This window comes from Hyposmocoma kahamanoa, unplaced genomic scaffold (assembly GCF_003589595.1).
Source record: "Hyposmocoma kahamanoa isolate Upper Pololo Valley unplaced genomic scaffold, ASM358959v1 155, whole genome shotgun sequence".
NCBI classification, from domain to species: Eukaryota; Metazoa; Arthropoda; class Insecta; order Lepidoptera; family Cosmopterigidae; genus Hyposmocoma; species Hyposmocoma kahamanoa.
The window spans coordinates 18,775-45,145 of NW_020653554.1; the positions used below are offsets into that span (position 1 = coordinate 18,775).

At 38.0% G+C, this 26,371-nt stretch overlaps 2 protein-coding genes across 2 annotated transcripts in view; both read left to right on the forward strand.

Annotated features, from left to right (window-relative positions):
- LOC113240563 (retinal-specific ATP-binding cassette transporter-like) overlaps nucleotides 1-9,000 on the forward strand; it is a 15,477-nt gene extending 6,477 nt beyond the window's left edge. The window contains exons 4-8 of the mRNA XM_026477897.1: nucleotides 690-837; nucleotides 2,380-2,590; nucleotides 3,379-3,539; nucleotides 6,644-6,771; nucleotides 8,394-9,000. Of these exons, the coding sequence (XP_026333682.1) occupies nucleotides 690-837; nucleotides 2,380-2,590; nucleotides 3,379-3,539; nucleotides 6,644-6,771; nucleotides 8,394-8,561 (816 nt within the window). The 3' untranslated portion in view covers nucleotides 8,562-9,000. The remainder of the gene's footprint in view (nucleotides 1-689; nucleotides 838-2,379; nucleotides 2,591-3,378; nucleotides 3,540-6,643; nucleotides 6,772-8,393) is intronic.
- A 2,793-nt stretch (nucleotides 9,001-11,793) lies between these two features.
- Nucleotides 11,794-26,371, forward strand: part of LOC113240562 — a 42,999-nt gene continuing 28,421 nt past the window's right edge. Inside the window, exons 1-6 of the mRNA XM_026477896.1 lie at nucleotides 11,794-11,863; nucleotides 13,587-13,696; nucleotides 18,361-18,432; nucleotides 19,681-19,851; nucleotides 24,816-25,014; nucleotides 25,260-25,424. Of these exons, the coding sequence (XP_026333681.1) occupies nucleotides 11,794-11,863; nucleotides 13,587-13,696; nucleotides 18,361-18,432; nucleotides 19,681-19,851; nucleotides 24,816-25,014; nucleotides 25,260-25,424 (787 nt within the window). The remainder of the gene's footprint in view (nucleotides 11,864-13,586; nucleotides 13,697-18,360; nucleotides 18,433-19,680; nucleotides 19,852-24,815; nucleotides 25,015-25,259; nucleotides 25,425-26,371) is intronic.

Genomic DNA, 26,371 nt, shown 5'->3' on the forward strand with positions numbered 1-26,371 from the left:
TGTAAAGCAAACATCGTTGTTTAAGGATGCTGAGTTAGCATCCATAAGTCGCGCGTGTGATGACAGTGGCGCTGCGTTCTAAATATTGTGCGAAAATTAGTAGCTTTCATAAGCGTCTCATTTGAAAACGCCCTAATTAAATATCTAAGTATGGCTTTAGTTCCGACAGGATAAGATAATTTTCGCCTGATGATGAAGTAAACGAAGCGTGTTGGGCAGTAATCAACATATACAACAACATTATTTCTTCCCACAGTCGGTAGTAAAGCATTCGTATCGTGTACATACTAATTATTTTCTCGTCTTCAACAGACACGACCTGTTTTCGTGGCTAGATCCGACAAAAGTCTTGTCGAGTACAAGACCATTCTCATATTTTCTGTAGCAGACACGACGAATTTTTTAGCGTGTTTCAATGGTTTACCTATCGCCTCTCAAGCAGAGGAGTGTCGTGGTATCGAATCCGGGCTTGCACCTTTGACTTTAGGGAATTTATGTGCGAAATGAATTTGAAATTTACGATGAGCTTTTCGGTGAAGGAAAACATTTTGAGGAAACTAGCATACATCTGCAAAGCATTTTTTTAATGATTTGTGTAAAGCTCCAAATCCACATTACAGCTCAAGAGCTCTCATGATGTGAAAGGACGCCTGTGAGAATTATTCACTATTATGATGAATTTTTTTTAGTATTTAAGAGAACTGACCTTTTCCACGCGATTGGAAGAGACGGACGAATTCCTCACAGGTTATGAGAACGTGAAGCTTTTGGCCAAACTACACGGTCATTCGCCAAAAGCTGCTGAACAACTCGCGTTATTGTATTTGCAGTATATGGGTAAGTTCTGTGTCAAACAATGTAACATAACCAACTCATGGTTTCCCGTACGTACTTAAAGAGTTTTCTAAATGTTCTTCGATATCTACTTAGACAACATCGCATAAGTTGCTCTGATCCCAAATTAAGTAGCTAAAGCACTTGTGTTATGGAAATAGGAAACAAAGACGGTACCGCAAACACCCAGATCCGAGACAATATAGAAAAGTTACTTTCTATACTGACCCGTTCGGGGATCGAACCCGGGACCTCAGAGATGGCGACACCATGAAAACCGGTATGCAAAGCGATGCCACGCGATGCATTTCATCGGCGTTGCGACCCTGGAGCGGTGATGCGTTGTACTACATAATATATTAAAACTCCATGCCACATGGTGCGTTCGGGTAGGAGCCGGGAAATAAAGCGGGGAGGGGTGCTGCGATATGTTAGGGCGATGCCGCACGGGCGTTGTGTCGTCGCTACGCTATGATTTCAATGTAATAAGTTGCTTGCGGAGGCGCGTCGTTTCAACGCAATGTGTGGCGTGTTATTCTAATTTATAATGCTGCCTCCGTGGCCGAACGGTTACCATGCCGGACTGCCACGCGGAGGTCCCAGGTGCGAGGCCCGGGCCAGGAGAAATGTTTCTTTCTGTCGTGAGTTTGGATGTAATTTGTGGTTATGATATCTAGTTATGTGTGTCCATGGCACCACGACACAATTCCCTAGTGCGGGGCTATGTTGAGTGTGTGCGATATTATTATTATTATTGTTAATAACTCGAGTTATGTATATTGTAAGTACACGCAACATCGTCATCACAACGCCAATGCAACGCCCGTGTGGCATCGCTCTTACACTGTGTTAGTTAATATATGACAGGATGAAGAAAACGTGCGCCTGCTGGTAAGCGTAATGCCTAACCGTAACAGTTACAGTGTCACTCTCAGGGAAGTTAAAAAATAATAACATTTTTACATAACATTTACGAAAATTACTACTTTACTTTATTTATTACTTACTTTGGTATTTTTTTATGAAATACAGTGACAAAAATAACATTCATGAGAAATAAAAAAAACTGGCAGTTCTTGACAGTCACATGTTCATAAAGTCACAAATTTATTTGACTTCACTCAGATTTTTGCAATTTGCTTAGGATTGCAACTGCTATAGACAAGCATGTCGCTTTTTCGCGGTTACTTCCATAGTATAATGCCCTTACTTCAATATTATAATGTCCTATGGGATTCTCATGTGGGGTAAAGCGGTTATCTACCGCTTTACCATATTTGTGTTGCAAAAACGAGCTATTCGTTTTGTGTCCCGTTTAGTTTCTTGGGTTTCTCTCAGAGAAAAGTTTAAGGAGACTGGTATCATGACTGTGGCATCACAGTACATTTACTCAAATATGTTGTTTACGTAGATAAAGAAGTATGGAAAGACAAAAAGAGTCTAGATTCCACACAATTAGGATTCAAAGTGTATTCCATAGCATTTAAGTTTATTTGAAAAGAGCAATCTGCCAGAAAAAAAGTATTGATACTTATTAATTTGTAGGACTTCAAATGTACACGCACGTCCGAGTGTCGTCGTACACTCCGGGCTGCGCGCGGCGCCTAGGTTTAGCGGGTGTGCTAGCCACAGCATCTCGCCTCGTCCTGCTGGACTCGCCCACTGCCAACGTCGACACGTACATGCGCCCACTCATTTCCAGAGCCATACAGCGTCTGAAAGAACGCAATTGTATTGTAATTATGGCTGAACATAGGTACGTATCTCTCGACATTTTTAATGTGAAAACTCAACGGCTATATAAATCATTAATTAATTCTCAACATTTAAAACTTTATTAGATGTAAGTATTTAACGCAAATACCATTCTTAATAAACACTTATGTTCTGACACTTATTATCCGATATTCTCGCAAAGTAATAGAAGTATTTTTTTTATAACAAAGTGCCGGGACGAACAAATCGTGTGCCTTGGTAAGCTACACGCCGGTCCATAACAGTTGCAGTGCCACTCAGAGCTTTAAATCGCAAAGATCTGAGGGGCACTGCTACTACGTCCGTCACCCTGAGACATAAGCTGACAAGTCCCATGTGCCTCTAATTTCACCTGCACCTAGTTCCTAAGTTTAAAAACTACATTAAAAATATTTTGATTAAAAAGTCATATTACGAAATTGAAGACTACGTACGTATTAGATAAAGATGTATGGAAAGAGGACATGGTTCTGGATTCCAGTCAAATTTAATTCAAAGTGTGTTCCATAGCGTTTAGTTTTATTTGAAAAGAGCAATCCCTAGAGTTTCTTGCTCGTTCTTCTCAGGGAGGTCAGCGTAGTGAACGAGCAGTAGCTTAAATGTGACGTTTTCAAGTGTAAATTTATTTTACATATGGAATAAATGAATCTTTAACTTTATATAAATACGCGGAATTAAACCCGCCTCGGTTCCGCCCGACCCGCGCCCGACTCGTATCCGCTCTTGTGTGTTTCTCGCTTTACTGCAGGTTCTTGGCCTTACGGTAGACATTTTTTGTGTTAATTCCAGTATGCCATGGCGTGAAACGGAGCAGATATGCTCACGGCTTGCATTAATAGTTCGAGGGCAGTTCGTAGCTATAGAATCTGTATACCGGTTGCGGACCAAATTCGCCTCGGGTTTCATCGCCACTATCAAGCTGAAAATCGATTCCGCCTACTTCGTTTTTGGTTTGTATGGCTATATTATTTTCCGCTTACGCATACAACATTGCAACGGTTCCGGGCGTTAAAACAAAAGTCAGCCTCAAATTACTAATGAATGTAAAATAATAAGTAAATTCACAGGGTTATTTTGTTCTTAGGTTTTCGCGATTTTTACACAAAAGTGAAAAAAAAACTATTTTTCCGCATTAAAAAAATAAATACGTACGTGATTTAAATCCGGATAAATGGTTTTATTTCCTGTAAAATGTTAACAACCTTCCAGGTTTATATTACTAACGTCATAAACAACAATTTTGTTCCATAACTTTTTATAAAATATAATAAATTAACCAATATCTTTTTTTATTAAAAAAACAGACCTCAAAAGTTTACTTATCGGCTTTTTTATTGAAATTACATCATCTATTTCCCAAGTTTATTGGAATCGCTTAAAGTGCGTGAAACCGGATTTATACCCTACCCTTAGGGCGCAATTATTCGACACGAATTTCATTGTGCTCACTCGATCGAGCGTAGACCGCAATGCCGCCGCGCAGCGACCGCGTGCGCCTAACTGTCATATGTCATGGCAAAATACGCTCTATATATTTTGTTTTTACGTTTTAACTTAAACGAGCATCCCGGGAATGCGGGCGAGTGTGGCTTGAATTTGTAGTCAACGCGGGACCGCGCGACGACCGTGCTGTGGTATTATTCAGAGGAATTTAAATGTTGTTGCCTAGTAAATAGAATTCAGATTCGCCATTAATGCACACGAAGGGGTGGTCGCCGCGCGAGGGCCGCGCGAAATCGTTCGCCTCGTGTAACTGGGCGCCTAAAGGTGGAATATATTCTTCAAATTTAAATGGGACTTTTCTACACGTTTGGTCAAAACTTGGACGTAGATGGCATCCACAATCTGCTATGTAAATCTTTAACCGAAACCACAAATAAGCATCTAGGCGGAGTCCGAAAAAAGAGTAAAAAGTTGTCATCAGGAACTATAGAACTAATAAACAATAGGAGTCTGCTATGTAAAAATGTTAGAGATAAGATATAATTAGAATAGATAATAAAAAATAATAATAAGGCAATACGTAATGATATCAGAAAATATAATACTAATATATTATTAACACTATTAAGACATATAAAGGACCAAAAGTTTTTAGAAAGAAGACAAGCACAGATTCTAAGCAAATTATGAAACTTAAGGATATTGATGGAAATATAGTGACGGATAGAGCTAAACTTTTATGTATTGTAGAAAAATATTACTGTGAACTTTACACATCTATTTTAAATGAACCCGATCTGTCAGGGGGTGAAGTCAGAACCCCTCCAACTAAAAGATAAAACCGGAGGCTTTACCTCAAATATTCTCAAATAGTACGAAGTTGCTAAAGCTCTTTATTACATGAAGGCAGAAAAGTCTCCTGGCGAGGACGGGATCACAGTTGAACATGTCTGTGTTGGGGGAAGCAAGAACTCTCGGTCCTTAATAATCTTTTTAACAAAGTCTTACCAGAAACTCGAACACCAAGTCAATGGAAGAACGCGTTATTCACAATTTTGCATAAAAAAGGGGATATTGCGAAATTGAGTAACTACCGCCCTATTAGTTTATTGTTCCAAATTTACAAACTGTTTTCAAAATTAATAACAAATCGCGTCACTCGTTAACTTGATGAATGCCAGCCCATCGCACAGGTCGGTTTTCGAAGTGGCTTATCCACCATTGCCCACATCCACGCGGTGAAGCACTTGATGGAGAAGTGTCACGAGTACAACCGAGCCCTTGCCATGGTCTTCGTTGATTATGAAAAGGCCTTCGACAGTGTCGAACATTGGACCGTGTTCCACGCTCTCCACCGCTGTAACATCGACTCTCGCTATATATATGTACTTCGGGAGCTGTACTCATCTGCAACTCTACAGGTTCGAATGCATGAACTAACCGACCCTGTACCAATCAAAAGGCAAGTGCGACAGGGAGACATCATTTCGCTAAAACTGTTTACTGCTGTCCTAGAAGATGTAGTAAAAACACTTAATTGGACCAAATGTGGCGTTAAAATTAATGGAGTCTTCCTGTCCCACTTACGGTTTGCAGACGACCTAGTACTCTTCGCTGAAAACTTCAACTATCTCTAGCGTATGCTGCAACAACTGTATGACGCTTCTATGTGGGTTGGCCTCGAGATGAATATGTCCAAGACTAAGGTTATGGCGAACATCTCCAACGTCACAAATCCAAGTGTTACAGTTGGAAGTGAGATGTTGAAGATTGTCGATCAATAAATACGTTTATCTCGGACATATTTTATCTTTTGGCAAGGAGCATCAAATGAAGGAGGTCACTAGAAGAATTCTGCTTCGGTGGGCCGCGCTTGGCAAGTTGGACGACATTCTTAAGTCAGCTAAAATTCCTCAATGTCTGAAGATTCGTCTATATAATCAGTATGTTCTGCCTACTTTGTCTTACGGTGCCGAGACATGGATGCTCACGCCGGAGGCTGTGTATAGGATGAGAGTTGCATAGAGAGCCCTGGAGCGTGCCAGGCTCGGTATTAAGCTTATAGACCGTGTTCCCAATGTCCAGATTAGAGGTCAAACAAAGGTAAAGGACGTGACATAACTGAGTGGCGTCCAAGGGCTGGATACAGGAACGTCGGGTGTCCAATGGCGAGATGGGCGGATCACATCGCAGGAATTGGGCGAACCTGGATGAGATTAGCACGGGATCGTGGGGAGTGGTACAGAAACTTGGAGGCCTATACCCATCAGTAGGCGAAGTCAGGCTGTATGGGATATACGAATACAGAGGTACCCAACAAAAAAAAAATCACCAAAATCGGTTCACAAATGTCGGAATAATTGCGTAACATTCACAATAAATATACCTCCTCCTTTTTTGAGGTCGGTTAAAAAGAAACCTTAAGTTATGTTGTACTGTCTGACCTTTTTACATCTGCATTTGGTAATGAAGTAATAACTCCAAACGTGAAAGCGTCCTCCCCGATGACCCTTAACCCCGCTCCTGCATTTTGCATAGGACTGGTAGCGCTAGCGCTGTCTTTTATTATCACACAGTCGGACGGGAAAATCATAACATATCTTTCTCTTAGGTGACGAAAACGAAACAGAAACAAACACGTTGAGCAATACGTCAGATGTAGCAGCCACAGGTGCGTCAATCGTTAAGAGGGAGTTTATGGAGATATTTCCCACCAGCAAACTTAAGGACGAACACCTGGTAAGTACAAGATCATGACAAGAAATTAGCCTGTTGCTGTTGATTTCTGATATGTCACCTGATAGGTACTACAACAGTTTTCGTCATTTGCGACGGGAAGGCTGCTAACAGATTGACTGCATGTTTGCAGTTAATGCGTGAAGACCTAATAACTTCTCATGCAGTCGAGGTCTCGGCTGCATGAAGTTGATTACGGAAAGCTGCAATTTGTCAAAGTTACTCTAATTTCTAGTGATAACAGTCAAATCAACTAGATTTTTACATTTATTATGTAATGTTTATTTTTACGATGGTTTATTCTCAAATGTCTCTGATGGAACAACAACGCAGGTACAGATTGCAAAAAAAAACACATATGACTCTTCTGTATTCTAATTTACAACTTTATTTGACTTTGTGTAAGTACAAGCGAGCGGTCGATAGATGACGTATGAAATTGTTATTACTGCTTAGAGGTCAAATCGTCAAAGTCATTCGCGAGTATTCAAACCAGGGTATATCGGACGGATGTCGGACGGAGATCGAAAGTAGACCCCCTGGTTTCTAATTTTAACGGCCCCGTGCTAGATACAATGTTTTTCATCACATTTGCGAGGAGATACCTAGACAAAACGATAATTTATTTCTTGTATGAATAAATATCGCTACACAACCAACATTTACGGATGGAAAATGGCGAGTTTTTGCCTTTTTAGGCAGATTGCGAGCTATTCTTCCTTAATAATACAACTCGTACTAAAATGTTATAAAAGACACATACGCATGCAGCCACTATCTATTAGATATAAACTAAATAATTTCCTGATTCTAAAAATGCTGCAGTATTTGAAATCACAAAATTAATTTAGTAAAATACAGTTAAATTGCAAATGTCTATTTTTTTTAAATACTTCAAGTTTATGCGAAATCATCGAGTATATAACCAGAAATAGAGACAAAATAAGCGCCATCCATCCCTGGCAACTCATCAGGCAAATGGGCCTCATATCACTTCTAAATATCAACTCTCGTTTGCGCTGAAATCGCAAATTAGAAAGCTGAAATAGTACAGCTCCAACAACTGACCTGTGTGTACGTCTCCGTATATTCCACAAATATTATATATTTCTTGTAATAAAGATAACAATGTAGGTCTGTTCCATTCGGTGGTGTGGAAAAAACAGCAAAACACCTAATTACAAAACAAACGCAATCACATTTCATGGGTATGTGGTTGTTCAATATTCGTCCATTATAGCAAAGCTCAAGTTAAACTGGTCGATTTGAAGTGAAACAAATAACAACACCTGTCAATTGTTTTGAATTCGGGGTGGCCAATCGGAGCGCAGTTGACACCGTTATGATTTGGTAGAATAGTTTTCAAACAAATTAAATGACATTTCATCTCTATCTTTGGTTATATACTCGACGTGCGAAATATACGTTAAGTTTATTTGAGCATAGAAACATTTTGCTTTATCTCGACTTAAAAAATCCAGGTGAATGTGCATAAATTAGGAAATTACGATCGACTTTGCCTCCTTTGTTTTTTTCCACTCTCTAAGCTTTGCCTGCTTGTCATGACACTGCTTACGATCAAGTGTGATGAAAAAAAAAATAACACCGCTTCATTTTGGTTTCAGTCGATGCTCTACTTTCGTATAGAAGACGAAAATAATTCCTTATTATATAGCGAAATGTTTATGAAACTGGAACAGCTAAGAGCTAAGTTCAGCGACATTATCGAAGATTACACTCTTAGCCAAACATCAATCGAGCAAGTTATTGAAACTCTCGCTTCGGAACAATAAGTCATTAATGCGACTGAGAAATGAAGAGCTGGTCACAAACGCTAAAATCAAAAACATCGAAAGACCGTTTAAAAGATAGTGAGATTTACTCGTATGGATCGTAGGGTTGCGTCATTTATGACGTCTCCCATTGTTACGAGAGGCTCTGACGCTGTAATATGCACAAAATCTTAAGGCATACCGCCGGGTATTTGTTTGCAGTTTCGCGGCTGAAGCGAATTCACAATACTCGTCGGCAGTATCTTTTGTTTTGTGAAATTGGTTTCTGTCTGATTACACACAGCACCATAACAACAACGGCACTGCCGCCACTGCAGTGCTGCAGTTGTAGTTGCCATTGCATTTATTCATACTTTTTGGCGGGCGGCGAGCGCTGCCGCGATTGTCTTCCAAGTTGAGTTGTTTTAAACTTTAGTTAATTATATTTTTGAAATTAATTATGACTGCAACTTTAGAATTGTTCATTATTATTATCTTAATTGTAGACTAAATAAAGTGCTTGTAATACAACAGGTGTTTTTTTTATAGTTTGCGAATTTGTTACGTGATACACACGCAAGTGCACGCACCAACGTGCGCACAGAATCGAAACTGTACAAAGATGGGATTTCTTTTTCTCAATCATTACATTTTTTGAGGAGGTAACATGGAACTTAAATTTGAAGTAAGATTAAGAATGAATACTTAGTCTTCACAATATATAACTTGGTATTCATAACGTCACTCTCATTTTTTTCACGTCAAGAAATTCTCATGGATATCCTCCGCCCGAGGGTTATGTCGGACTCCTAAGGGCTAAAACCTGACGGTGTTCCATCTTCTCACCAAATACTGGAGTCACGGGGCGCTTTCGCATTCTTCCGGGACTCCGACGATGAGTGGTTCGACTGGGCGCCGATCTCGCTTTCCGGGGAGAATTGTTACCTCCCCGTTAGCGTCAGTTTAAGAGGCAGACGTGGAACACGTACGCCGCTATCTCGGGCCCACAAGTGACGAGTGATATTCTAAGAGCCTTATCACGCTGGCGATTTGAAAGCGATGCGATCGAGCGAGCCCTTCATAAAGTGTTGGTGTCCAAGTTGCTAAGCAGGACTACAAAGTTTCGTAACTACAAAACAGTAGTTAGGCCTCTAGGATCTTAATGTATCGTTGTGAAACACGGACACTAACGCTGAAGGAAGAACATAAATTATTAATGTCGGAACGGAAGATATTTCTACCAATCAAAGGAGAATTTGGGGACTGCAGGGTCAGATTAAATAGAGAGATAAAATCTGCCCGACTTCGGTGGCTAGGTTCATATGGAAAGAATGGGAGAGGATTGAGCTACCAAAAGAGCGTATTTAGGGTCCTGTGGGCCGTCCAAGATATCGTTGGAAGGATTGAGTTGCCAAAGACATAAAGGAGCTGAATGTGTCCGAATGGTCGGAATTCGCCGACAGAAATGGCGCACTCTGGTGTCAGAGGCCAAGATCCACATTTACTTCGCTGAGCCAGCGAAGTAAATACGTAAATACAATTGACATAAAGTTCAAAATGTTATGTATAATTTCGCCTTTCACTTTCATTCCGTTCCGCCGCGAAGTAAATTGAATCTTTTAATGGGTAGTGTTCCCTTTTAAAAGCTCTGTCATTCGTTTTCTTCAGTTAGGGTCGAAACACAAAACTGCGATCCGACGTCGCATTGCAGAAATCTACGATACAAGCTCGCATGATGCATCGCAAGGAGTGGTTACCCGAACCGTGGCAGCATCCATAATATTAACCTTAGATCTAAGTCCAAGCTCATGGTAGCACGATTTCGTTTAACCAAGGTAAACAACTCTTTTATGGGGAACTGTATACGTTTTTACAATACATAGCCCCGTACTAGGGCAACCCTGTGTCGCGGGTGCCATGGACACACACATAGACTACCACAAATTACACCCAAACTCACGAGAGAAATAAATGTGCTTAAATTCTCTTTGCGTGGCAGTGAGAAGCCTTCTCGCACGAAATCGCAGTTTTCTGCGTTCCAAATTCGCATCGCGCCTATTCGCAGTTTTGTGTTTCGACCCTTAGGTATTACAAAAATGTCGAATTAGGCAACGAGTGAGGAGTGGGACAATATACTGGTGTCTCGTGCCGATATTACTTATCTTAGTAGTAATAGTCTTGCTTGACCATATAGATACATATATTACTACCTTGACCATATAGACCATATAGATGCATAAATTAACATTATTTATTTAACGTCACGAACGTCAAGGTGAATATGTTCGCAAAGAAAAAAATAGAAATATTTACAGAAATAAACAATCAAAGAGACTTTGATAAAACACTCAAGGAGAACAAGAAGAAACTTGTATGTAAGTTTTTTGTGTGCTCGTACTGTCCCACTATTGCATAAAGCCCCCCATTTCTTTATGTTTTTACCTGACTGCGGGAGGGTTATGTTTTTGAATGTATGTATGTCTATTTCGTTTTGACGCTGTACTGTACAGCCTAAACGGCTTGATAGATTTTGACATATGAGGTGTCGGTAGATTCGTCTTGATTATGGAAGTGTCATATACTATAAAGAATAATAAAAATAGTGAGGGGGAATTTCGTTTTTTAATCTTTTCAGCTAAATATTTTTGCAGTCGGGTTTTTATTTTTTGAAATAATTTTTAGACTCGTTTTATGTGTGCTTGTACTGCCCCACTGGGTATTGCATATTGGCCCCCATTTTTTTATGTTTTTTATGTGTGCTCGTACTGCCCCACTATTGCATAAAGGCCCCCATTTTTTATGTTTTTATAAGCTTTAAGAGACACACAGCCAGTAAATATTAGCACACGTTTACAAATTCAGCGGCGGCGTAAGCGCGTGCTCGTGAAATGCGCCTCATCCGCGCGTATAAAATATTATGTCGTGTGCATAAGCGCTAGATGGCGGCAGAGCGGCCAAAACATTTCGGCGTTTCAGATCAAAATATTAGAGACGCGTCCTTAGGTTCCTTTTTCCTCGTACTGAGCGCCTGGTATCGTTAGTCAGATTTAGTAGACTAATTATAGCGTAGATATTTTCTATTTTGTATGAGCGTAGTAACTACTAAGTAATCTTTGCTACCGTACACAGTTCTTAGGCGCACGACCTGTTCGTGCCGTCACTTGATATTATAAAATAAAGCTATTTTACACGATTAAACCGTCACTAACAAAACCGTTACTAACAAAATTAATAAATTTCCATTTTTATTAACATGGACTTCCGCAAAGTTACGTCAAGAAATGATAAACCTCTACAGAGACACCAACAGGGCTCTAAGAGAAGTCGGAAGATACATACATATCTACAGGCCACAACCCTAGGCCAAGGTCACAGAATTAGGCTTGTAGGCATAACTTAAACATAATGTGACAACCTTACGCTCCGACGGATGTGTAGGCATTGACGAGTTGAACAGGGGGAAGTTACATAACTAGTCTTTTTGTAACTACGTCGGAGAGCTGCCTGTGGAGAAACTTGTAGCATCTTGTAATTCCCTGTGAATGAACTTTTCTAAATTACTTATGATCAGTGTGTTTCGGGTAGTTCCCCGGATTGATTTTAGTTACTTGATACTCATAATACAGGGTCTTGTTTGACTGCCTTTTAACTGCCTCCGTGGCCGAACGGTTACCATGCCGGACTGCCATGCAGAGGACCTTGGTTCGATTCCCAGACTGAAACGTTAACTAATTTTAACTGCTTTTAAAAGCTAATGTTGTGCTCTTTCTTTTTCTATTTAAAACAGTTATTTGACAATTTGTCACTTAGCAACGTTATCGTTAGTGGACGGCAGTTATGTACTCTAAATTACGCTTTCTTCGTCTTCAAAAAATATACCAACCTCACCTAATTTTGCGCTAATTTTAAAAAAGGAACGTCAGTTTCTTATTAAGAGGGAGCTGAGGAAAAATTCCTAATCTTCGATTTGATTTTTGGAGGGGTATATCCACTTTAAAGTTAAAAATAAAATATTGTATGAGAACTACACGATATATTCAAGCATAGACATTAATCAGAAACATAAAACAATAAAGTTTCCTCGATAGATAAAAATCACGAAATGACCTCTAATTATCACATTTTTTCGATTTATCCTCGAAATGCTATAGATTATTAGGACAAAAATTAGATAATTAATTATATTTATGCATGATCGACAACTGTCACTACGGATTTTTTTTAAATCCCTTTAGTTTTAGAGTTATTCCGCTAAAACGAATTTGGTACTTTTAATGCGCAAAATTCAACATCTCCTGTCGCATGTCACGCGAACTTCAGGCATGTATTTGTTTCACAAATTTGGGCGGAGCCAAAGTCAAAACTTTTTTGGCATGAGAGCTCAGGATTGGAACTCTTAAGAAATAAAAAAAATACTAACAAGTTTTTATTTAACCTTAGATTGGTTACACATGGCAATTTTTAACAGCGATGCTAACTAAGGTAAAATGAAAACTTTTTCGTAATTTTTCTTTTTTTTCTTAAAAGAGTTCTAATTCCTGATGTTTCTTTTTTAAAGTTTGTATCGATGCAGACGCGCGTTGGTAACCGCTCTTAAAGTCACGTATTTTTCAAACCACCCTTCTGTTGTGGTAATTGCTATATATAACGCATAGAATGACAGTTTCATATCAAACGAACACACAAGTGAGGCAAAAATCAAATTCATGTAGGCTAGTTTTAGTAGTAGGTTAATTTTCGGTTTTAGTGAATATTTATATAAAAATACAAGTTGAAACGCGTTACTTCCTTGTGGAATATGATGTTAGTATCTATTTTATGTTTGTCTGACGTATTTTTACACTCATTTACCGCACATTTCGTCATTTTTAGCTAAAATTCTTGAGCTGTTCGCGGTGCAAGTTGACCTTGAGCACTGAAGGCCCGCCCGCTCGTGTAGGCCCTTTGGGAGCGCTTCAATTTGCCTCACTTAGCGTGTGTGGACTAGGTTTCTATACGTTATTATTCTAAGGGTAATTGTTTATTATTATAATTATTATTATGAAGGTGCTGAAATATACAGTTCCGTGTTCGGCCCGTGCTGTGCTTTGGAACGTGCTGTATATACGAAATTCAAATTTGAATGGGATGAAAAACAAGTTTGCGCGTTTCTTAGAGTAAGTAATTAAATAATCATGGCATATTAATGTAAGAATTCAATTATGGACATTACAATAAGTGTAGGCGAAGTCTATCTGAGCGCTCAAAGAGCTCAAAAATGTCTGTATATAAATAAAAGTGGGCCTTATTTCAATGATTTAAAGTAACATGTGCTTTTTAAAAATTAAAAACGGAAATCCACTGAAAACGAGTGATGCATTTTTTATTTCATTGAAACAACGTTATTTTTCACTGAAAGTTAAATTCGTCTGAAAACATTTGAAAGTGCACGTTAAATTTATACGCATAGGGATCAATGTTCAGATATGTTCAAACGCTTTCGCTTAATTTAACAAAAGTCCATTGCTTTTAATGCTTCGTTACGTAACGCTTTTTAACGAGCGCTAGTATCCTAGTGGGAAAACGGTTGTTTTCTTAATTTCTAAAGGTGGATGGTTCAAGTCCCTGTAGCAGCATGTACGTATGACTATTTTATTTATTTTTGGAACTACGTGGCAGACCTTAGCAAATTCATCGCCACTCGAAACTTTATATCGCAAAGATCCGAGGGGAACTTGACTGCCACTGCGTATAATTTGACATGATCAATGTGTCTGCAATTTCACCAGCACCCTTCAAAACCGGAACAAAGTAATACCACTTTACGTCAGCAATAGGTAAGGTGGCCGTACTTCCCTGGGCGAACGCTTTCACAAGTCACAACAGTATTGAAACGGCCAAATGCATTATCTCTTGCGTGCAAGTAATGTACTATTCAAGCAGGTTGATATTGACCTTTTTAACTCTAGTGTTGCATCGGTGAAGTGTCTGAGGGTCGTATACCAGAACTCTACTCAGGTCAGGACTTGAGTATTGCAGTTAGCACTGAAAAACGTACTCAAGTCCTTGCCATTAAGGTCGTATTTCGAGTGCTGGAAATCATACTCAAGTCTGCTCAAATCCTGACTTGAGCATTGAGTAGAGTTTTGGAATACGACCCTTAGTGTCTCAGTGTAGGTAATTACTATAGTAACGGCACGCTATGATGGCCGTTTTGACGTTTGTCCGCTCATCAAGATTCGTATTAATTCATAACTACGTTGAATGAGCTAATTGCTGTATTATATGTATAAATTTATGTAATTTATAATTTTACGTTACAACTCGGCATTTGTTTTCCGAAATTTTTAAAAATGAAATCTAATTCGATCGTCACTTGTGGGATCGCTGGCCAGCACAACATCTACCTCCGGCAAACTCGCGTCAAAGCTCAATGCAAAATAAAGCAGTTTCGAATTGACGATATCTGCCGTCCGCAAACTAAAACGCGATATCATAAAATAATATTCTAGCTTTGCGTCATTAAAGTAAGTTCCAATATGTCGAATACATTAACTTTGATTGTTATTAAATAATTTCAGTACAGAGTACTAAAAAAACCGACCGCAAACGTACGTGGAATTATGTCTATTTGCCAAGTTTTATTGAAATATCCCCTAGTTCGCCCCTATACAGGACTTGACACAGGAGATAATAAAAATCGGTTCTCACTACTCAAATATAATCAAATATAAATAGTATAATGAGAGAAAAACGCCTTGAATTGGAGAATAGCAAAACCAACCACTAAAATAATTGCCCCTTAAGTAAAATTTAGGCGCTATTTATAAAAATGAATCTTCATGCGTGAACAGCCACTCTTAAACGTGGATGATTTTCTTCAAAATGAAATGGGACTACTATGGAGGTACCCTTTTTCTAACAAAAAAGAATCATGAAAATCGGTTCTTAAATACCGGAGATATCGCGTAACATACATACAATAAAAACATACAGTAGAATTGAGAACCTCCTCCTTTTTGACGTCGGTTAATAAACAATTTGGAGATCTATCTGTAAGTTATCTGAAACGGATATTTGACAACTTCTCACGTAGCCGCGTTTTGGTTACTGGACGGCAGACATATTAAGCAAACATTTTTATTTTCCTTTTATTGAAACTTTTTGATCAGCTACCCCTTGCAATACTAGTTCTAAATCTAAAAACTTATAAATGTGACTCGTATTTGATTATATATTTTTCGATAATGAATTGAGATTTGATCATTCACTATTGTAATCTGTCCAAAACGGCCGTCGCGTGCCGGTACTGTAAGTTGTGCGAAAATGTCATTACCTATATAGTGTAGTTACCAGATATATGGTTATAATTTAATGCTCGGTGAGGACCTATAATTGGCTCTAGTAGTTTTTACTCTGTAAGATAGTGTTGGTCTTACAATAAATTAAATTGTTTTAATACTTTACATTGTTTTAATAGGACGAAAAGTTGGTTATTTATTGCAACATTTTAAGCTCGAGTCCCCGGCGAGGATTAAAGTCTCACGAGTTTATAAACACACTTTACACCGCTACAGTTAATAAAAAATCGATCTATCGATAAAATCTACCATACTTCTCTTGTTTAGATTTAGAAAAGTGTAAACAAAGAGGCAGTGATCGTAAACTTTTTTCTTCAACCCACAAATTTTAGTTAAGGAAAGCATAGTGCAAACTGATGACAAATGACATTTAAAATGACACGATTATTTACTTATTGAGCACTGGCTATAAAGCCATCAGCTTATATAGGTAACAAATAATTGAAGATTAATTTGTGTAAAAACTGTAACTACAAACACCAGCTTTTTGCTACATTAGATTCGACAGACGAAAAAATCACAAATGACAATATAATATTTTATTATTTTATTAAAAGTTTCTATCCAATGTTTGGAACCTCTGTTTCTTTACGTTGTTTATAGTGCAAGGCTTTGATATAGATTATGTTTGTAAAGATAGACAATTCACATTTAATCTTTAGTGAATGCTATGATTACAAAAACGTAACAAATACCTACTTAAAGGTAGTAAATATGTTTGAGAATTTTGTTTTACGGTTTTTATTCAATTGCTGTCCTTACAAAATAACTGAACAAAATAGGCGCCAGATAGTAAACTCTAAAATTTTCTTCTGTTTAAAAAAACAAAATATAGTGGTTAATACTTTGCGCTCTATTATATCAAGCCAATAAAATTAAAGCTCTTATAGTAATCCTGATAAAGCTTGTAAGTTCCATTGCCAGTCAAATCCGAACTATGACTATGACATCACAAACTCGGGTTCGATTGCCGAAATTGCCTGGGAGAAATATTTGTATGGCCTACATTTATTTCTTTCGTGAGTGGGGGATGTCTACAAGTGTCCATGGCACCTGCGACATGTCTTTCTACAGCGGTGCTGGAAAAAAATTGTCAATGCCATTGAAGGTCTCAGCTGTCAAAATACGCAATACAAAAAGTTGCTCAATGATTAATTTTTTTTTGGAAAAAGAAAGTTGTTTAGTTTGTTATTTTTTTAATTCTATTGAGGAAAATTAAATTAAAATATAAGAATATGAGACGTGTTCCGTTATCAAATTGCAAACTCGTCACAATCATACATATTATTATGATAATGAGTCAGGTTAGGCCGAAAATCGATATTAGATAGAAAATCAAGGAGTCTAAGCAAAATAGAAAAAATGGCACATGGTCTCTACGAGACAAAAAGTTTGAAAACCTCTGATGGTATCGATACGGTGAGAAGAAGACAGGTGAGATTGCAGCAAAGCATCATGAAAATGTGATCCGTGCTAGTAGGTACTGCTGGAATCTACTGTCTTGTAAAATTATTTATGCAAGACCAACAACTTCACTGCAAACTTCAAAGTTCTCCAGTAGCGTCTTCCTCTTCCATTGTATTTGATTCCAGCTTGCTTGCTGATTTTGTGCGAATTCTGAGAAGTTTGAACAGGATTCTCGCCATGTTGTAGAACTTACTTGAGCAAATTCTGCTGTGGACAATGCGGATATTGACGCAAAATGTCAAATTCACGTAGGTGTTTGTTTGTAATAAACAGGATTAGGTACCTGTAAAAGGCTACATTTGTGAAATTTTCTGAGTAAATAATACTGCAGACATACATTTAGTAGCAGTACCATATTTGAAAGAAAAGAAAGAAAGAAAATACATTTATTTATTTACCACAATGACACCACAAAAGACAAAAAACAAAAAAAAGAGAAAACGGAACAAAACAGAACTAAAACAAAACACGATCAAAACATTCAACGTAAAACAAATATATAATTACGAAACAAAAACTCAAACAAACACAAAATAAAAATGTATATACAAAAATTAGATAAAATTAAAACATGAACTATTGACATAAATAATAAAAAGAAGACTAAATATTGAGATACCTTGTGTGGTGCCAGCCGCGGTAACAAAAGGGTCACAAACTCAGTATTTGCTGGAAAACGCAACTTATATTTATATCACCACACTTGCATTCACGCATATGTAACAACGTACATATTAATTGGTAACCGCAAAGCACCTTGTGAACGAGTGCGGCCGGGGAAGTACTGCCTATGAGGAAGTATCTTACCTATTTCTGCTGCCCAGCAATAATGTGAGCATTACTGTGTTCCGGTTTTGAAGGTTAAGGGTGCTGGTGAAATTACAGGTACATGGGAGTTGTTATCTTATGTCTCAGGGTGACGGGTGTAGATCAGAAGCAGTGCCCCTCAGATCTCTGCGTTTTAACTGCATACGACTTGTTTATTCATAAAACAAAAATTCTATTTTTCACAGGTGCAATGTGACGAGATAGAGGTGTTTGAACGTTTCGTCGGTCATAGTATTCCATTTTTCATGATTTTAGTCGTAAGTTGAACCTAATGAACCTAAATTGTATCAACCATCCGGAACCAGTAAAACAACTGTTACAACGTTCGAAATTTCGGACAATTTGTTTCCCAATTTCCAATAAAATTTGAGGCCTATGTTTATTCATAATTTGTCTTGGAAGACAAAAAAATATATGAGTTTCCGAAAGCCAATACCCGAAATTCTTTTTTAAAGACGGGAATTCCGTCTGTGTCACTTTATAATAAATAATAAGTTGTATTTTGTCTTCACAGACTGTAGTTACTATTTTTTCACATCTGTCAATGCCAAGCGAAATGCCATTAAAACTCGCGGACCATTCTTTAGAACCGTGCTCTTGTAGCTGGCCTTGCTGACTGGTCTTAAATTTCCAGCCCGTATATTAATTTGTAACCTTATTAATGATATGACTTTAACGACCTCGGTGGTCTAACGCTTTGCACTGTCAGCGCTGGATGAAGAGGTCCTGGGCTGGAAAATGGGTTTATTCACAAATGATCCCCTAATCCGGACTCCCTGGTAGATTCGTTTTATTTTATATTATTATCTTGAATAATTATATTTTATTCTCATCAAATATCCCGGTACTTACAAGCTGATTTTTGGTAGATATTGAAGTATAGTAAACAAGAAATAACTTTTAAAAGGTCTAAGAGATGCCGCCAATTTTCAAATTGCACATGTTAATGAATAAAAATTACAGTTAACAAACCCACCACCAAAGCGACGAATAAATGAGACAAATACGTACTGACCAACTTTTGATTGGGAATATCACGTTAGTCACTGTTTAGAAAACTTATATTTTAAATATTACATAAGACTGATTATTCGTTATTTATTTGCAATATGTCAATATTAACGACCTGTCACAAAAAAATTATTGTCTGTGATAAAATTATAACATTAAAATTTGATCATAATTGCTCAATAAACGTATATTTAATTTAAAAAGTTTTTTTTCTCTTTGCTGTACTTGCCTTATAAATACAGTGAGGGGGTCCGTAGGGAATTACCAAATATAGAGTGGATCAGTTTGGATTTAAAATTGGAGGAACCTGGAAAATGAGCCTTCAAAATTTGTTCAGTTGTGGGTGTTCTGAGAAGTGCCTCAGAGTGAATTCCATTGATCTCGTACCCACAATACAGGGAATTCCATAGATTGATACCAGGCAATAGGTATAGTTGTCTAGCACATTATTATATTATTATTATGATTATGTGTTACATTTATTCACTTTGCAGTACAAAAATGAACCAAACGAATGGCGTGTCAAGAGGGTGTTCCTGGGCGTGGATGCCATGAAATTTGAGGCAATGGCCCTCGAAGAGCTGCAGTATTACACTCGGGAACTAAATGGCTACCCTGATGAACGCCATACCTATGCTTTGGACGAAGCCACTCCAGCTGAAATTGTACGTTACATTTGTCTGTTTCAATGAGCATGGACATCGTAAGCAGCGTGAGAGCCTAAAATCGCAAAGACCTGAGGGGACTACCTCCGCACCTATCACCCTGTGACATAAGTAGACAAGTCCCATGTACTTGTGATTTCTGATATTACTGCATGGCGGTAAAAATAGGTAAGGTGGCAGTACTTCTCTGGATGAACTCTTCCAGGTCTAATTGGAAAATAAAAAATTAGTCAACGTGTTTTAATTTCCTACTAATGCAGGTTTGTGCAGATTTTCGAGGTCAATTATTCTTCTTCTTCTTGAGGTGCCATCTCCTACCTCCTATATATTTTAGATACAGCTGCACGGAACAAGTATCTTGTGCTCAGGTTGAACCATGTCCGGAGATTCTTAAGCCACCAAGGAAGCCTTCTCCAAGGTGGTTTTTTTTTGGCCCTGTATCTTTCCTTGCATAATTAGTCGGAACAGTTCGTTATTTAGCATTACGCATTCTATGACAAAAGCACTGTAGATTGCGTTTTTTGACAATACTCAAGACCTCTAATTTCTTATTCACCATATCGATGCCAAAACTATCAATTAACGTAAGGGACGTTTTGTCGAAAATGAGTTACATGTGTGCGTTACGTTACTAATATTTTATGTGTAAACCGTCGAGCATAGTGTAAGCATGAAGAGAAATAGAAAATTACACGTAATTCTATTATAAAGGATCCTTTACAACAGAATTACGTATAATTTTCTATTTCTTCTATTGCTTACACTATACTCGACGTAAAATATTAGTAACGTAAGGCATAACTAAATATCCTTTTTTAATGTAAGGGACATGCTATATTTTAAACCACTGGGCATTTTTCTAAATCTTTCGTTTATAGCATGAAAGAAGAGGGAATTCTAAGAAACTTTGCTCTAGACACAATCAAAATTGGAGCAGACAGTAAAAAGTTATAGACAGTTTAAAAAAAATAAAATCGTTCTTTGGCTCTCCTGAAAAGCCGTAGTTTGTCCCTTACATTAATTGATACTTCTGTTGTCGATATGTAATACTCTTTCATTGGAAGTGTCCATTTGAATTGGATAGTGATCGGTCCACGATATTTTTAAAATTCTTCAGTTGGGTCTACTTCAAAGACTTCTAAACGGTTTGAGTTAAGGTCCAGTACTCTACGCCATACAGAAAGAACCGAAAACACTCAGCAACGTGCCAAATGCACTCTGGTAGGGATCTTCAAGATTCGATTGCACAGTAGATGGTACAACTTCAAAAACTCGTTACGCGCTTGTTCTATCCGACATTTGACCTCCATGCTATGATCACATTTAAATAACGCGCTCTTGTAAATTTCGTGAACTTTAGTTGAACAAGTTCTTTTATTGTTCTTTGAAGTTTATTTTAATGAATGTAATGTAATGTAAAGAACAATAACAAAAAATGATTTACCTTAAAAGAAGACAGTACAAGACACCAGCAGGCATTTGAGATGTGGTGCTGCCGTCGCATGCGCATTGGTGAACACAAAACAACACAAAGGAAGCCGTGCGCGCGTTCATATGTCCCGGAAAATGAAGCCGTCTTTCAAAAGGCACAAAATACAGTATCTTGGTCACGTGACAAGGAACGATAGATACACGCTGCTACAGCTGATAATGATGGGCAAAGTGCAGGGAAAGAAACGCGCTGAGCGAAGGACGAAATCGTGGCAGCGGAACGTCCGGGAGTGGTGTTCCGGTTGGCTGCTGATAGAGACAAATACAGGAAGCTGACGGCCAACCTTCAGGATTGAAGAGGCACTCTTAGAAGGAGAAGAAGAAGAACGAAAATAATTTACTTAAAACACATTATACATATCTAAGTTATATCTTACGTTATTTAGTTGTAAATACTTGGCTAGTACTTAGTTGTTCCTGGAATTTTTGTTAAGCAACGTTGACTACGCAATTCAGAATTCGTGGAAAAAAATAATCGTCAACTCAACAGGCCGGTAACTATGTGTTGATAAGTGCGGTTATGTTTTTTTTTTGTTATCAAGTTACACGCCTGTCTATAGAAGTTACGGTGATACTCACAGCATTAAATCGCAAAGATCTGATGGGCATTGTCACTGCGCCCGTCACTGTGAGATATAAGTTGACAAGTCCCATGTGCCTATAGTTTCGCCAGCAACCTTACCCTTCTAAACCGGAACGCTGCTTACATTACTGCTTGGCGGCAGAAATAGGTAAGGCGACAGTATTTCCTTGGACACACTCTTTCACAAGACGCTCTACTGCTACCAAATCTAACATATGTGTGAATGTATATGTGGTGATATAGATGGTAATATGTGTGGTGATATTTGTGATGTAACGTGTAATGATAATGTCTGTTGCCTCCTTCAGATCATACTTTACGACGTGTTTATTATAAACCCAGGTACTAACAGCACTATGATTGGCGTGATGTGCTTACGTGTAATCGAAGCAATATTATTGCAAGCATAAATACCTACATGCGATTGAGAATACATTACACATACAATAAACGCCCAATTGGTTTCAATTTTATTATTAAGTATATGCCGCGCCACGTATTCAACACGTATGCTTGCATTTATTACTTGTGTATATATGCACTTATGGCTGGTTAACACGTATTAAGTGATTAAATAATTAATTTATGCGTGCAAATCATTGACTTACAAATAAATGGACGACGGGTCTAATACAAAAACCACGAAAAAATGTCTCAAGTCAACCTATTTAAACGTAGTGACATGTAAAGGAATATGAAAAGGCTAAAACGTTGAATTTAAATTGTAATGTCATCGCAGTACTATCTAATTTTGCTTGCTTCGCTGTCAGTCGAACAAACGAAGACTAAAGCGTGAATGACGCTCTGTATACGATTTTAACGCCCTATAAGTTCGGACACTTTTTAGCGCGGACCCGACGTCCATATAATTGTAAGTCAATGGTGCAAATAGTCTTTTAATAGAGCTGTTAAGTAATCGATGGATAAGAAGATAAGTAGATTAGAAACAAACTTGTTTTTTGACGAAATTGACCCTCCCACACCCCGAGCATTCTCCAGTAGGCGTGACTTGAAGTTTGATGCTTTTGATGAGCTAATGCACAGACCACATATGAGCTAGTGTTTTGTTTGCAAAAAGTCAAATAATAAATATAAAATAAATATTAGACAATATCACAAACGTTGCTCTTATTCCACATTAAGTAGCTAAAGCCCTTGTATCAGAAATAACGACAGCACCAAAAAACACCCAAGCCCGAAACAAGTAAAGTTAGTTCTCAACGCTGACCCAAACGGCGATCGAACCCGTGACCTCAAAGATGGCGACACCAAGAAAATCGGTATGCAAGCCACTCGACCACGGAGGTCGTCAATTAAGACAACTATGGTAACCGAATATTTTCGTCAAATTTAAATTGGATCTATACTGAGGTACCCTCCTTCCAACAAAAAAAGAATCATCAAAATCGGTTTACAAATCGCGTAACTAACCTCTTCCTTTTTTGAAGTCGGTTAAAAAATGTCGAAAATGGTCATGAGCACGGACAAAAAACTGCGAGACAGAGGCACCACCTGCAGGTTACAGAGTGTATGGCGCGCTCCCTCTGCCGGTAGACCTCGATGTAGTTTGGGTAGGGAACGGCGCGGTGGTGGTAGTCGAGAGAGGACACAGTCGGTAGATCGACTTTCGGGCTGCACATACATCTTACGTTTCGCCTAGTGCCTATTTTGATCGTTAAAATTAATAGAAACTACTAGTTGTTATTCGATTTCATAGTGATTAAAATATACGTGTGTTTGTTACTATTAAACGTAATCTTATAGCACGATCCCTAAATCTGCCCAAACGATGTCTGAAGATTCAATTCTAAAACATGATGGTCCCGACTATTATAACAAACATTAGTAACATTTTATATTATATGTGTCGGATCTTTCTATTTGGTTTTCAATGACTTTTTAACAGTAGCGCCATCTCTAAGAAATCTATGAAAGTATTTCGTCACCCAGTTAGATACGTTTACAGTTACTAGCCCCGGCTAGAGATGTCACTATTAACTTACTTATTAATTAGTTTTGTTATAATTATTAAAACAAAGAACGAACACTTACAAAATTTTATACATTATATTTTATCAAAATTGTCATAATTATTATTATAGATAATTTGTAAGTACCGCTAACTCGCTAACCGCTAGCTCAGTTGGAATAGCGATAGCCCTGGTTTGGCGGAAATGTCGTTGGTTCAAGTCCAGCTGGATCGAAGGAATTTTTCCTTGTTTATTCGATCTTCGTATCTGCAAGCTGAAGTGGCAGTGGGTTGGCCATATCTGTCGAAAAACCGATAACCGTTAGGGGAAGCGTGTTCTTGAGTGGAGACCACGGCTTGGCAAACGTGGTATAGGACGCCTTCTAGCCAGCCCCATATCTTTCTACATAAGTTTTGTTTATAGTGACCTTCCATATCAACCTCTTGGTTATACGGTAACTATAACTTTATATAATATAATACGGGCACTATAACGAGCATAGGGACCTTCTTCGGTTCTCAAAAGGATGAGCCGCCCCGTGTGCACATACAGCACCCTCCCTATCTCATCCCTATTTTATAGGTACCGGAGCTGTCACTTCCCGTTGCCGCAACTAGTGGTTCCAACGGTTAAGCCGTCGACTCTAAAGTCTACTACCAAATCTCCTCTTTCGAGCTGTACGCATGCTAACCTCCCGACGCTGTAGCGTCTCTTCAGTTGCTAGAAACCTACGCCCTCTGGCCAGGTGAAGTGACGATTTGCTAAGGCTGCTGGGACCGGGTAGATGTGACAAGCAAAAACCTGGCGAAATGGCGCGTATTGGGAGAGGCCTACGTCCAGCAGTGGTCTGCGACAGGATAATGATGATTCTCTTTATATCAATAATAATGTTATTATTGCTACTAATATTATTATTACAGAAATGGACCCAACTTGCGGAATTGGAAAGAAAACAAGAGAAGGTAGACGTGGAAAATCGCCAAGCTCTTCGTCAAGCGGCCCGCAAACGTCATCGAGCTGAACTCATGGTGCCTTTCTTGAAGCATCTTAATTTCGTGCTGTTCTGGCCTCACATGAAGCACGCCCATGTCGAGTTGTATGAAAGATGGGATGAGCACAGTTGAGTATGATTTGTGAATTTTTCACACCTTTAGTCTAATAGGCCACATTTTGAAAATGACAATTTTCTGAATTTTTAAGATTTTACGAAATAAATTAGTTCTAACTTTTTCATGCTTAAATTGGATTTTTCGGAGAGACGGGCGCAGTGGCAGTGCCCCTAAGATCTTAGTGATTTAACTTTTATAGTTTTATATATTTTTTGATATTAAGGTATATTTAGATATATCATTTTTTAAATATAGACATAATAATGGTGGGTCGTGAAGAGCTGCAGCTAGACGAGGACACTGCACGTGACATTCTGTATGGCGGAGACGCGCCAACAAACCCAGCCGCCATGTTTGCGTTGCTCTCTGGTCCTGCGCTGGCTATTTGTTTCAGAGCTCTTGATCAAATTGAATTTGTGCGTTAGTACCTAACTTTTTAAACTCGGAAAGAGGTTTACGTATAGTTGTCGAAGTATTATTTGTACCGAGTAGTCTTATCGCTTCATCTTTATTTTATTTTATTTATTTATTCATTTGCATTGGTAGACACATTTAATTTAAAATGTTACATGCACCCAGTAAGGATATATTAACAAATAATATATAATATAATAAGTCTTATAGTATTATAGTCTAAAATTTAAATAATAATACAATTTTTTATAAAAGAATTAAAATTAAAAATACAATTTGAATGCAAGTTAACGGTTTACATAGGGGAAGCAATATTACTTAAGAGAGTCATCTTCAAAATATTCATTAATAGAGTAATAGCATTTCTATTTAGTATTAACTTGAGTTTATTACTAAATGTGGAGTTTCTTTCTATTGTTTTAATGTGTCAGGTAATTTGTTATATTATATTTTTATTGTTCTATAATGTGGACTATTTCGATACATTTCGATACGGGTTGTTGGTAAAGCTAAGTTTGTATTTCGGCGATCACTTTTAACAATTTCAAAATTGATTGTTTCCTTTAAATATATACAAGGAAGTGAGAGTACATATCCTTTTATAAAAATTGGTTTGCAGCTATTTCTGGGTCACGAATACACTTTTTTCGTATAACAAAAAGATCTTCGGCGTCAGTACTGTATGTGTTCACCCTGAATATAAATGTTTATAAACTATACTTTAAGGAGTAATTTCATGGTAAACGTTAGAACCACTCAAACGGAATATTACTATTAAGTGCAGGAATTGCGGTGTATTAATGCATTTTATTTGAGATGTTTTTGTTGGTAGTACGGAGGGTATTTATTTAGCAATGCAGAATAATAATTTTTGTTTATAAAAACTTGTATTTAAACCGAATGCTTTTCTAATTTGCGAAACCAAATAGCCGCCATTTTGCGGTAGGAGGAGC